This window comes from Sphaeramia orbicularis, chromosome 21, assembly GCF_902148855.1.
Source record: "Sphaeramia orbicularis chromosome 21, fSphaOr1.1, whole genome shotgun sequence".
NCBI classification, from domain to species: Eukaryota; Metazoa; Chordata; class Actinopteri; order Kurtiformes; family Apogonidae; genus Sphaeramia; species Sphaeramia orbicularis.
The window spans coordinates 33763472-33777335 of NC_043977.1; the positions used below are offsets into that span (position 1 = coordinate 33763472).

The 13864-nt window shown below is 37.6% G+C and overlaps 1 protein-coding gene across 2 annotated transcripts in view; it reads left to right on the forward strand.

The window, feature by feature from the left end:
* The window catches only part of col4a1 (collagen, type IV, alpha 1), a 60182-nt gene that overhangs the window by 26991 nt on the left and 19327 nt on the right, over window positions 1-13864 (forward strand). For both annotated transcript variants that reach the window (XM_030124480.1, XM_030124481.1), the window contains exons 2-18: window positions 6337-6390; window positions 9561-9650; window positions 9840-9884; window positions 9994-10038; window positions 10200-10262; window positions 10340-10393; window positions 11271-11297; window positions 11453-11527; window positions 11657-11719; window positions 11864-11899; window positions 11982-12020; window positions 12128-12220; window positions 12342-12377; window positions 12470-12529; window positions 12716-12751; window positions 12852-12896; window positions 13022-13054. In XM_030124480.1, the coding sequence (XP_029980340.1) occupies window positions 6337-6390; window positions 9561-9650; window positions 9840-9884; window positions 9994-10038; window positions 10200-10262; window positions 10340-10393; window positions 11271-11297; window positions 11453-11527; window positions 11657-11719; window positions 11864-11899; window positions 11982-12020; window positions 12128-12220; window positions 12342-12377; window positions 12470-12529; window positions 12716-12751; window positions 12852-12896; window positions 13022-13054 (894 nt within the window). The remainder of the gene's footprint in view (window positions 1-6336; window positions 6391-9560; window positions 9651-9839; window positions 9885-9993; window positions 10039-10199; window positions 10263-10339; window positions 10394-11270; window positions 11298-11452; window positions 11528-11656; window positions 11720-11863; window positions 11900-11981; window positions 12021-12127; window positions 12221-12341; window positions 12378-12469; window positions 12530-12715; window positions 12752-12851; window positions 12897-13021; window positions 13055-13864) is intronic.

Consider the following 13864-nt stretch of genomic DNA (forward strand, 5'->3'; position numbering starts at 1 on the left):
GTGTTTCTTCAGAGCTCAGTGACTCATCAGCCACTGTATATTCACTGTGGACAAGAACTAACAGCCCCAGCTGCAGAGCCCCAGGCCTCTGTGCTCAGTGTGTTTGCTCTGCAGAGGATCAGACTGTTTGGGAAAACTAACAACAGCCTCATTGCTTTACTTTCTCACAATCTGTGTTTCCAACACATGTACTGCACTGCCAGTGATGAAATAGTATTCAGATCCATCGCTGTTAAAAGACTAATCACACATATATACAGAGAAAGGAGTGATATATAACATTTCCACATCACACTCGGTCAATGTTGTATCATTTGTTAAATTTCTATCAGTATTAATGATTGTCACAAACCGGGTCAGTTAGTGACAAAAAAAGGAGCCCACACATGAAATAACAAATCAAAATCAATTTATACGCAACTCATTTTCACTTGAAAGTAAATAATGGTTAAATCATTAAAGCAGAAAGGTCACAATTAACAGACAGAAAGTAAGTTTAAATCAAAATAAACAAAAGTATGTATGAAATGTAATGTGGAGGGTAAGTCACGTGTGGAGTTTGTGGATGAGGGGAGAGTGTTGTGTGCAGTGTTGAATGCAGGAAGAAATAATACTTAGATTCCCATGGCCAGTGGAAGCCTGGAACCAAATCTCAGTCTGGAAGTTGCACAAGAAAGAACACATGTTAGACAGCACTTAAATACTGTTCTCCTCACATGCACAGGTGAGGCAAACTGGCCTGATGACCTGTCCCGACCCCCACCCAGTCACACAACCAGTGAGCAGACAGAGGGGCAGGCCATCACATGATAATGTTCAAATTTAGACAAATCTTTAATATGTAATGGCCACAATGACCCCTTAACTAATGCTAACTTTACCGACAACATTAGACTGAAATAAAGTGAATATACATCTCTAAATATCATACAGTATAGTACATGACCTTGTCTGACACATGATTTCATGCCTTTTCATCAGTGATTGGGATGACCTCTATGATCCCATGCTTTTTACTGGTATAGCGATAAACTGCGGTAAACGGTTAATATTACCATTTAAATTCTAATTATCATGATAACCATGTTCGATTACCACACTTTGAAAATCACAGTGAAACCGTTCATTTCCTGGAGGAGCAGATCACCCTAACATGTTTTAAAATCCTCATTCTTTCAGCATATTTACAATTTGTTCATTAAACAGTTCAGGAAAATAAGATTGTGTTTCACTTTCAGTTTGTGTGCATGTACAATGGTGTTCAGGGTGGGGAAGCAAAATTTACAATATTTTGAGGCAGGGATTGAAAGACAGTGTATGACCAATTAGTTTATTGAAAGTCATGAGAATTTATTTGCCACAAGAAAATTTACATAATAGAAAATGTTTTTATTCTATGTGTCCTCCTTCTTTCTCAATAACTGCCTTCACGCGCTTCCTGAAACTTGCGCAAGTGTTCCTCAAATATTCGGGTGACAACTTCTCCCATTCTTCTTTAATAGTATCTTCCAGACTTTCTTGTAATAGTTTTGCTCATAGTCATTCTCTTCTTTCCATTATAAACAGTCTTTATGGACACTCCAACTATTTTTGAAATCTCCTTTGGTGTGACGAGTGCATTCAGCAAATCCCACACTCTTTGACATTTGGTTTCCTGATTACTCATATGGGCAAAAGTTTCTGAAGAGGTATGGATAATAGTGTTAGGTATGATTATGACATCAATATATGTTTGGTTTCAAAACAATTGACGTAGTGCCTGCTGAGAAAAAAGCAACTAAATGTTCATTGTAAATTTTGCTTCCCCACCCTGTATATGTGTGACATTGTGAATAATTTGATGTGGAAAATGGTCAAACAAGCTCCACTATGACCTTTCCAACTACATTTTTCCCCACTAAAAAAAACAGTCAGGAATCAATAGGAGAATTGATAAGAAATTGGATTGGTAAGCAGAATCGACAATGACATTAATATTGATAAAATCCTATTGATTCCCACCCCTAGTGCAGATATCTCTTCTGCCCATAAGGCACCATCTTTAATGCACATTTATATGTGCATTAAAGCCTCCTGTTTGTGGTTTCAATATTCTGACTTTCACCAATGAACTCTTGTACGTGCTCACACAAAGGGTATCAATAACTTATCCTGTGTATTTCGAATCTTTGATGTTTACATGTTAATATTTCAATGTTTCTGCCAACAGAAAGTACATGGTGCATGTTATTTCATTTGTTTTTTTCTTTTTTTTTTTTCAAAATATTACTTGGTCACATTATTTCAGGGTGTGTAAAAGTACTTTTCGAACATTTTGAGCACATTTCAATAATACCGTGTTAATAATGATAACCATGATAATTTTGGTCACAATAACCGTGATATGAAATTTTAATATCGTTACATCCCTATTCCCAACATATTTACAAAGTGAGGTCTGCCAGTTAGTTCAGTCAGTCAACTTGATTTGCTGTGCTTCTTACTCCCATGATAGGTCCACTCCTCATAACATCTTCCAGAAGTCCTCATCCTACCCATCGTACCCTGTTTAAACTGTAAGAATCTTCCCAACTCTCCTTCTCACATATCAGTGTTACTGCTGGTCAGATCTCCTGCTTCCAGTCCTTTAAAGCCCCTGCACCATCCCAGCATCCACCTGGGTTAATATGTTTATTACATACTCCCCAATATTTGTACATAAACCTGTCTGCTGTGAGGGATGAGCTCATAGCCTCAACACTAAACTCTTCAGACTCTTGCACTCTAGCAGTAATTAAATGTTTTTTTTCTGTTTTTGCCTCTGTTATATGTTATTGCACTGGCTATCTTTAGGTTCAGGATTGTAATGCATTCAAAAAACTGTAAATAAATATACTTAGCGCCATTAAAAACACACAGTCCAAACATGTGGTGTCATTTCCAGAAAATCCTTTGCTCAGGTGTCTGTTTTGTATATGTTGCTCACGGGATGAATAACACAGTTAACAGCTGTATTTATTTTATTCCTGGCAAGCGTGACATTGGCTTTTGGACTAATCCCTTAATGTCGGACATTGAGTCGAATCTCTTGTACAGAGTCACACTTGACTGGTAACTGTAGGTTTGGTCAATGGTCTATATAAAGGCAGCAAAGAAAACACCGAAATGATTTTGCCATCTCAAAATGCCACAACTTAAATAATACAACTGAGAGAACGTGCCATTGGCATGTTACAAGCAGGTCTGAGCCGTGGTGTAGTTGCTCGCCGTCTGTGCTGTCATCGCAGTACAACCAGTCGTCTGAGTGATCGGATCCCTCAGGACAGGATCATGAGACTTAGTTCCATTTGTCGTCACTGCACTGCTTGTTTGGAATCCAGAGGTGGACACACCCGATATTGAATGATGACACTTTCAGTTTCTGAGTACCTGTATTCAGTGACTGAATAAACGTGTTAAGCTGATCACAGTTTGTCCACAATTCATTCTCTAATGACCAATGCTTTCCTCTTTAATATGAAGGTAACCCGAAACAAATTAATTTAAAATATCTCCAAATCTACATATTATATCCTAAGTATAATATAACTTTTAATTCGATATAATGGAGGTAGCATCACACTGTAATTCCACATCAAGAACAAATACAATACACGTATTTGTTTATTTATTTGCTAGCACAACTAAGAAAGGCATTGGTAAAAGATTATATGTGTATTTGTATGTGTGTATATGTATAAACGTATTTATGTGTATATGGATGAATGAGTGTGTGTGTATGTGTGTTTGTGTGTGTGTGAATAGATATATAAATATAGAAGAGTAATGTAAAAGGAGGAGGGACATATAGTATTAATAATATTGTAGGGAGAGGGGTGGGATTAAATAAATTATACTTCTTCCCACCCCTTTTCGGACATGTAAATGGAATTATTGTGCTTTTCCTCTGACTAAGATTGTTATGATTCTTGATATTTGTATTATTATGTATGTTTGCAAGTGCATATATGTTAAATTTCATTGCATGTTCAGAATAAATCACTAAATCACAAAATACATGATGATTGCACTCATGGTCTGTTTTATGTTCCACTACTGTCTCTGTGTCTTTTCATCATGGGTTTTTCTGATGCAGCTTTCATCTACCTTCGTGATGGATAGAAATGTTTGCGTTAGAGATGCTCCCTGGCTTGTTGCTCTTAGATAACTGCAACCCGCATCATCCTATATACATGTGGATCTGTGTGATAAGGTGGTCTGAAGAGTCCTTTTTCCAAAAGTCCCAGATATCAAATCAGATCGTTGTTAAGTACATGGTTGACAGAGTCATTAACCAGATGCTTTTTTGTGCAGATGTCAGTTTGGTCTTTGTGCCATCTTTTCCATCTGATGTTTGGGTTTATGATGATGCATTGCGGACAGAGAGGAGAGGGAAAAAATCAAAGATAAGAAACAATACTTTGATGTACCTGCAGATTACAGTGCAGTGTTTGGAGAGCCAGCGTTAGATACAGGACAGGTCTTTTCATCATATGCATGTAGGTTCCTCATTGTTTGAGGTTTGGGTTAACTGGTCATGCCTGCTTATACACAGGAATGTCTGCTCGGCTCAGTTGTGTCTTTAAGAAGTAAAAAGAACATCTGAGACAGACAGAGAGCAACAGGTGAACGAGGGACCACTTTAACAGCTGTGATTTACTTTAGCGGTGCCGACAGTACGCAAACGTGTTCCCTCATTGCATTAGCGTGCCTTAACTCCCTCAGTGAATTGTCCAAAAAAATCATGTTAATCCTAGAGCAGGAGTTCTTATTGGTGGGAGCCAGCAGGTTTGCCATAATGAAACACACATGCGCCTTATTCTCAGAGTCAATATTCCTCTTCTTTTGTTTGTCTTACAATAATAATCTGATTTAAAGCAGGTGTTTCTTAAGATTTTCTGTCGCATAACAGAAATGAAGTCTATGAAAAAAAAAACACTGGAGGAACCAGACGTGTAAAGGTGAAACAGAGGGTGTTAGAGGTGTGAGAGAGCACGAATAGGAAATTATGTATTGTATGAGGCCACACATGTGTAATCCACTGAAATGAGAGGAGAACAAGTGCACTGGGACAGGGTGGAGCTGTGAGAGTGAAGTCTGTGTTTCCCATGGTTTCCCATAGTTTTAGAGGCACATATTGGTCCAGTTATCAGGTACGCCAGAGAGGATTGCGTGTAAAATGGAAGACAGGGAATAAAGCTAAAAATTGGACAGGAAATTAATTTATAGAAAATATTGGATTAGGAATGATTTGTGTATGGGATGTCAGCGGCAGAGTGTTGTAATGGAGGATAATACATGGGAATGGAGCCATTTGCCCGTAGTTGTTAAACGTGTAAGAATAAAGACAGACAGAAGGAAAATATTTGTGGGTAGTGTAGCTGTATACTCTCTGCCCAAGTCTGCAGAGCCTGTTCAAATCCTTGACAGGCTTTTGGCTTGACGCCGTGCACGTGAGTCCAACAACAGCTGGATGATGGAGGGAAAGGAGGAGAGAAGCAATGAAAGAGAGAGCCAAAGCAGAGCAGGCCAGTTCCCAGGCTTCGTCCTCTGGGGAGTCCAGAGGAAAAGAGGCTGGATAAGGGGCTGAGAGGACTGAGGCCAGCTGCAACGGCTGCCTGGAGTTCACCTAAAGCTCATCAGTAACCCTGAATGTGCCTGAAAAGTGACCTGATAACAGGAAAGCTAACGTTTCATTATAGTCAGTAGCCTTATTTGTAGGTTTTGATCATCAACACAAGTTGCAGGATGCATGAAATCCAATTAAAAACCATCAGTGGATAAACCTTGAAGTCTTTACATTAGTGTTGTTTGTTGTATTTTGGATCTATACCTTCACCGTCTACAGTGACTGAACTTCACCTGACTTCAACTCTTTACTTGCGCTGAATCATCTGTGTATGTTACTCAAAATTCACAGTTTTGGATGTGTAAATGCTTGTGTGAAAGCTTACATGAAACCATCCCACAGGAGTTTGTGTCTGTGATTTATACTGTCGGTGGGAATCAGATACACATGACATAAAGTGACCCACAGCAGGTGTCTGCTGTAAAGCCGCCAGACACTATTGAGGTCAATGTATTAGTGATGTAGTTAAATGTAACATTTGCTCTTGTCGTGACACCTATTCTACTTTTTCTAAACAGTAAAGTGTGAGTCAGTTGTCCTGGTCTCATTTACTTTGTGTCTTATTTTTGTTGAACATGTTGAAACTTCTCATTTCTTTTTTAAAACAGGCTGATGCAAACATATGCGTCAGTGTTTTTCTATCATCCAAGTGATGCATCATTAAGCTTTATGTTTCTTTTCATCCTCAGGGTTGCGGGGCATCTTGTGGAAAATGTGACTGCAGTGGCGTTAAAGGAGCAAAGGTGAGAATCCCCTGCATCATTTTATTTGCACATTTCCCTAAAATACTTTTAGGCTTTTTTCTACAGAGTGCATTTTTTTCTAAGGTCATAGCAGAGTTCACATTGTTATGGGGTCAGCTCAGTGGGACAGGCCAGGACGGGAACAAAGATCAGTCTGAATTAGAGCATGTCCGGACACAGCTGGGCCCAAGGTCTTATTCCCATCAGATGGAGAGAAGCTCTGAAATACAGATGTACAAGACATAGGCCGTTAACACGTATTGGCTGTGAGCCTTTGAGCTTTCAGCACTCACATATAAGACCTAACATAAGAGTTGAAGAGTCGCTGACCTTAAACATGTAAAGTTACCATCAGACTGACTGACAAAGACAGTTTTATGTCTTTATTTTGGAGCCCTGGTACTGACATACTGACCACATCATGTATACATGTCCTTTACCATTTTTGTTTAGTTAACAGATTAAAGTTTATTTAATTTCCATGAGTCTTTTTATTAACTTGTTAGCGCACCTAACTTCTTACATTTCCCTTTTTCATGCCTCTGTGCAGCATTTATCTGTCCTGCTCTTGGGATATAATATCTCAGAGGGATATTCTTAAAAATTCTTCACATTCATCCACTTGGATTTAAATGTTGTTTGTCAAAGGTCACTGTAGCCTCACAGAAAAAATATTTGATCAATACCAAGTTCAATAACACGTATGCTTGAAATGAGATAAATTCACTCATTCCTGCAATAACTATTAGAAAGTGATAAAGAGATATACTTTTTTTTTTTTTTTTTTTTTCTCTGGACATTAGTTAGTGATTTGATTTAACTAAGTCTCCCCTGTTCAGTTGTCCCTCTGGGTGACACCTGGACAGGAGGCGTCCTGCTCCTCTGATAGTCCACCACAGGCTCACTGATTCTGCCCATAGTGATCTTCAGGTGACAGTTGTTGCACCATGTGACAAAGCTCTCTACCAGTCCTCTGGAAAAATTTTAAGTGAAGATAACATGAATGCTGCTGGAATTTGTTCATTAGAATCATGTGTGTCACTACACAAGTGATAGCGTCCATGCTGCAAAAAAAATATCTTTATTCCTCTAAATCTTCCCTACATACAGTATATTATTTGAGTCTGGATAGATGTGGATGCCAACTGTAACGTCACTGTTTACCAAAAGCTCAAAATAATTTCTGAATGAATTGTAACAGAAATTATTGAAGTCCATGTGAAGGTTTTTAATTGGATGAAATATTTAAAGATGTAAATATCTTTATGACAACATTCTGTGTAAATGGTCTCTCTCTATATATGGTCTTAGTCATATTGCGTGTGTCATCTACCTTCCTAGTACAACAGTCAGGCCTTTTATGGCTTATTCTTACAGCAGCAGTAGCCAAATGGACATCAGCAGATGTACGCGCTGTGTTCAATGGAGCTCAGCCAACCCACTGTGGTTTCAAAGCACTTCAGTGTTTTGAAAAGATCCTTCTCCAAATTCTCCCATGAGCTTTATTTCCACTGATTTCACTTCCTCATTGCACAACAACAGATACCATGGTAACACTGTGATGGTCCCAGTGGTTCAAAGTGCAGGTATGTTGTAGTCAAACTGAGCCATCCCACTGCAACAGCTTCAGTATGGTCCATTCCTTGTTTATTCTTGACCATCACTCACGCGCCATCAGTGTCTAAACTGTGGATCAACGTCTCCGTCTAGTGGCAGAAAATGAAAATTACATTTAAGGAGAAGAAAGCACCTAGACAACCTGAACCCTCATTACAGTGGAAGACCTTAACCCTTTCATACATGAATTATGAGAACCTTTGTCAAGATTTTTTTTTCTTGAGTGTTTTTATTCCTCCTTTGGCATAGAAAAAAACAAAAAAAAAAAAAAAAACAATGTGATTGATTTTTTTTTTTTTTTTTTTTTTTTTTTTGGTGTACCTGAGTGGACATTTTTGGAACTAGATGAAAAAAAAACAATGTGATTGATTTTTTTTTTTTTTTTCATCTAGTTCCAAAAATGTCCACTCAGGTACACCATGCATTTAATTTTTGAAGCAAAGAAACATATATATATAAAACCCAACAGCAGAAAGTGATATGGAAACAATGAAATTAAAACCTTTTTAATGCTGCTAATCTGATGTTTTTTCACATTTTCACATATTCTAATACTAGTTATTATTCACTTCATGGAGATAATATGCAAAAAAAAAAACTTTTTGTTTAAAAAAAACAAACAAACAATATGTTTAAATACAGTCTAACGATTAACAATTGATTTACCCTAAGACATGTTACTGCAGATCAGGTTTATCAAGAACAGCAAAGTCACAGTAATGGTATGAATTGCAGTGTATGGGATGATGCATAAGCGTCCACTGTGTTGGTTGATATGGAACTAAAACAACAAAATCCATGAATATACAAAAGAACAGCTTTGAACAACCATGCACTGTAGTGACCACTATGCATGGAAGGGTTAAAGTACTCTGCTTGCATTTTCTTCTATAGTTATAGTTTTAATAAGATTATTTATAAAGTTTCTGTTCTATTTTGTGTTTATGCATTTATCCTTTTACAGTGTTGAATTTCAACCTATTGCAGCCTTTTCTGTCTTATTATCATCTTATAGATACACAATTTAAATTGTATAGCAGTGACTGATAAATTACAATATTCTTTGAAATGATTAAAAAGATCTCACATTTTGTCATCTACTACAAAATCATTAAATTTCACCTTTTTTTCAAATTCAGTCTATAAATATTTTTCATTAAGTGGATATTAAATATCAGAAAATTAAGATGGACAAAATATGTTATATTATTTCCTACAAACAGATGTTTTTCTGACCTAGATGCACTGTATATTAACCTGGCAAACTTCATTCTTTCTTGCCTTTTTTCTTTCAGTGTCAATAAGATTATCTCGGCTGACTTCCATATGTGTTATTCCATTTAGATTTAACTGCTGAAGTTTGTTTCAATAGAGTTTATTGTGAATCCATCAAATATTGCTTTAGTATAAGGTGTATAAATATTATTGTAAATGCAGATACAGTTGTTCCATCACAGCGGTCTGGACTATGTACTCAGATTTCCATTAAAATGAATTTGGTGTGTCTATTTATTTACAGTTTCAGTAAAAATGTGATACCTTGTGTTTTTCAGGGTGAAGTTGGATTTCCTGGTCTTCAGGGTAACATGGGATTCCCAGGGATGCAGGGACCTGAGGGCCCCCCTGGACCAATGGGTTTCAAGGTAAATAAACAAACTGACGCATTCTGTGGAATACATAAAGTATTGGATCTACAAAAGGGAAGACAGTTTTCGTGGAAATAAACCTGCTGTTATAAGTGAATGCAATAGATTATGTGACATTTCCATCTTTCAAAACTACTTTGACTTGTTATTGCTGTACAATAATAAATGGGATGTTGTGTTTCTTAGGGAGATTCAGGTGAGCCCGGGGCACCTGGACTGAAGGGAGTGCGAGTAAGTATGAGTAACCCTCAGCATATTGACTCTGTTTGGTGGTGTTACTGCTTATAGTGAATGTGTGCTGTGTTGAGACAGTAATGCTGATATTGTTGTGATTTTGTAGGGACCTCCTGGTCTGCCCGGTTTCCCAGGAAATCCAGGATTACCAGTAAGTCTCTTTAATAAAATAATAAAATTCACTAAAGTAGAAGTTAGTTACCATTCAAACAATACAGTTACTGTTTTTTGTACATTTACCTTGAATGCTGTCTGTATGGCATCGAGTGATGTGTGTTATGTTAATTGAGTTTTTTTTATTGATATTCATAGGGGATCAACGGAAATGATGGTCCACCAGGTGCACCAGGTATCCCAGGATGCAATGGGACTAAAGTAAGTCTAAACCTTTCAAAATCACAACATTTTAACAAGGTTAGTCTTGTCTCACTTTAATTGTGTTTGTTTTTCAGGGAGAAAGAGGCAGGGATGGTGCTCCTGGTTTTCCTGGGCTTCAAGGTCCTCCTGTAAGAAACTGAAACCTGCACATCAACCACTATTAATGACCAGCTTACATGGCTTTAGTCTTTAAATCGAACTTTTTTTTTCTTTCTTTTTCTACTATGAAACAGGTGTGAAATTGCGTTAAGCTATTAAGATAACTGCCAGTCTCTCATCTCCTTATCAGCTAACTGGGGCTTGAAAGGAGCTGTCTGGAAACAGTAAACAAAGAGGTTCAACTCCGGGGCCTTTTGACAAAAGTTTTCAGTCCAGTATAGCCAACTTTTAGCTCTGCTGCTTTGGACTGAGGTTACCATTGATTAAGCAAATTACTTTTTTCGATACATACAGATGGAAGAGATGAGAGACATCAGACAAAATTGTTGTGTTTTTAGTCCAACATAGTGCAGAAGTAGATTTATTGCTGCACTATACTACTGTTGAAATTTAGCATTATATTTTATTAGCTTTGAGTTCAGCTCATTTTCATTTAAAGTAACAGACCCTGAAGCAGCCAGGTTGGAAGAGAACTGAAAACAGGGAGAATGAAACCATGGAAATACGTGTTAAAAAAAACAATGGTACAATATGTCATGTGAGAAACATCAAAATGCGATTAAAAATAAGCTTTACTGATTGAAAAGACAGAATAATCCAGTGAATTTGGTGCAGATCCTCTTATTCATGTGAGCCACCAAAACCATATCCTAAGGTTTCTATGTGACATAGCACTGACAGAACTCATTTAGCTGTTTCATTTAGCGAAACTGAAGCTGGTCTGATTCCTGGTTTGGTGAACTTTCTTAACTTTCTTTGTTGTGTGCAAATATGAGCAAAACTATACTTGATCAAATCAGTGGTAATATTAACTATTGTCATCTGTCTATTGTTTTCTCTTATCAGGGCATTCCAGGAATTCCTGGAATGAAGGTTAGCTGAAGTTTATGAAACTGTACACTTACACGCATCTTTCAACATCACAATTCACCTTTGTATTTGTATTAACCATACTGTACCTGAGTAATAAAACATATATTTAATTGATCCATTTAATTACTGGTTTATTTCTTAATTGTTTCATGCAGGGTGACCCTGGTGGTGTGATAGGAATCGTTCCCCTAAAAGGAGACAGAGGATTTCCTGGCACACCTGGATTACCTGTAGGTTGTGTATTTGTATGCATGTTTATGTACATGCATGTAGAAAAAGGAGAAAGAGGCACAAAGAATCAGTTTAATCATTTTTGTGTGAGTTCAAGTACTGGCTACAGATATGTTTCTCTACCTTAGGGACCAGCTGGACCCCCTGGACCTTCCGGACCTCCTGGACCTCGTGGTTACCAAGGACCCAAAGTGAGTGACTGATCAGCTACAAGTCACAGATTCATTTCAGATGACATATTATTTATAGGTGCCTAAACAGGACTAAGTACAACAGTAATACACATAAAATAAAACTGGATTGGTATTACTAGTTTGTTCTATTGTTTGTCACAGGGTGATCCTGGCCCCCCTGGCCCTCAAGGAGAGAAGGTAAGACAGATCTAGAATAAAACATGTAAATCTAAATTAGTTCACCCAGTTTTCCTAGACACTATTTTCCTCTTCCTCTCAGGGTGACAGATTGGCCTTTGTGAGTGAGAAAGGTGATAAGGTGAGGACTTTGGATTTTTGCATGATTTCTGCTCAAACTACTCATGCAGTGAAATATAAGTAATGTTGACCTTATATTATATTCTGATCATATCTGTTTTCCTGCAGGGTGATCAAGGACTTCGTGGTCCACCTGGTCCCCCTGGGCCATTTCCTGGACTAGAGCGTCCAGTAACCACATATTATGTGCCTGGACCACCGGTACTCATCCCACCCTATACTGAATATATGATAATCCTGCATGTCTAAACACATCACCTTTACTGAATATTTGTTTACATGTATATGTGACTTGGATGTGTTTGCTTTTTTCTTCTTAAAGGGGAGCAGGGGACCTACAGGAGAGAAAGGAGATAAAGTGAGCATTTTGATTTCAAAGTTGATTTCTGTGACTTTCTTAACTCACACACAGTCTGTTTATTACCTTCAACTTCCTGATTTCATTTGCAGGGCTTTTGTATTCCATATCAAGATGGTGTCAAAGGTGAAGCAGGCCCACCTGGACCAAGAGTAAGTGGCAAAAATATATGACTATAGGTTAGGAAAGATTAGGATAGAATGGAAAAATAAAGTAAGAATATTAAGCATTTTAAGCAGATTCTTCTAAAAGGATTTAACCAAACAAACCTGATGGAATATTTATAGAATGTTTTTTTCTCATTTAGTCAACGTGAGCTTTTATGTCTGTGATTTCAGGGCAAACCTGGAAAAGATGGAGAAGATGGGCTAAAGGTAACATTATCTTCCAGTACTTTCCATCTACTCTTCTGTTTAAGTTTTGTTTGCTTTTATATGATGAGATACAGTATTTCTCACTACTATTCTCATACAGGGAGAAAAAGGCTTTCCTGGAGGTCCTGGATACGCTGGTTCTAAGGTAACAAATACATGTTATTTGGTGCATTCACACATAGATATAAAATAATTCATAGCTTATTTTGGGTCTTCAGTTATCTGCAGGGTTTTGTGATCAATTTGATGGAATTATTTGTGTTGTTTCAGGGTGAAAAAGGAGAGAAAGGACCACCAGGATATGTAAGTGTTTCTCTCTATCTCTCTGTTTTCTTTTTAAATGCTCTCCTTTTCATTTTTATCACCCTCCTTTTAGTTACAAACTGCAGCAGGTCTAAAAAAGTCCCAGCAGATGTCACTGTTGCCGTTCATTTAAACTGCATCGTTGACTGCACGATATGATGTTTCACTGAAAATGTAATGTCTTTAACAGTAGTGCATTGCAGAGTCTGAAAGAAATTGTCAAAAATCAATGAAAACCTCTGAATAAGGTTCATATAAGTTAGCCTTAACCTCACAAAATTTGATTCCATTGGCATCTAATGGAGCCTTAATTCAGTATTTTGAATTAACTGTATAATTTAGATGCACGGGCTTCAGCGGTCCATATGCTATCATACTACTGGTATTAAACTCTAAAGACGTCGGCAGGGAGGATCCAGCAAAAAGAGGATACACAGTTGCATCATGGGAAATTTAGGAGCCAAAATGTTTGCAGTGTTACACATACACACATGGCTTATGTGTGGAGGGAAGGCTGTGGCTCTGGAGGTAGAGTGGGTCGTCCAATAACCGAAGGGTTGGCAGTTTGAATCCCGCTCTGTCCTAGTCATGTGCTGTTGTGTCCTTGGGCAAGACACTTCACCCTCCTTGCCTCCAGTGCTACTACTCACACTGCTGTATGAATGCGTAGGTGGCCATATGTAGTTTACCACCACCACTGTACACACTTTGAGTATGCGTTCATATAAAGATAAAAAAAAATAAATCTAATCCATTACTGTTATACTAAAACAGTGTAACTGTTATTCTGATTTTGACAGAATCACATAT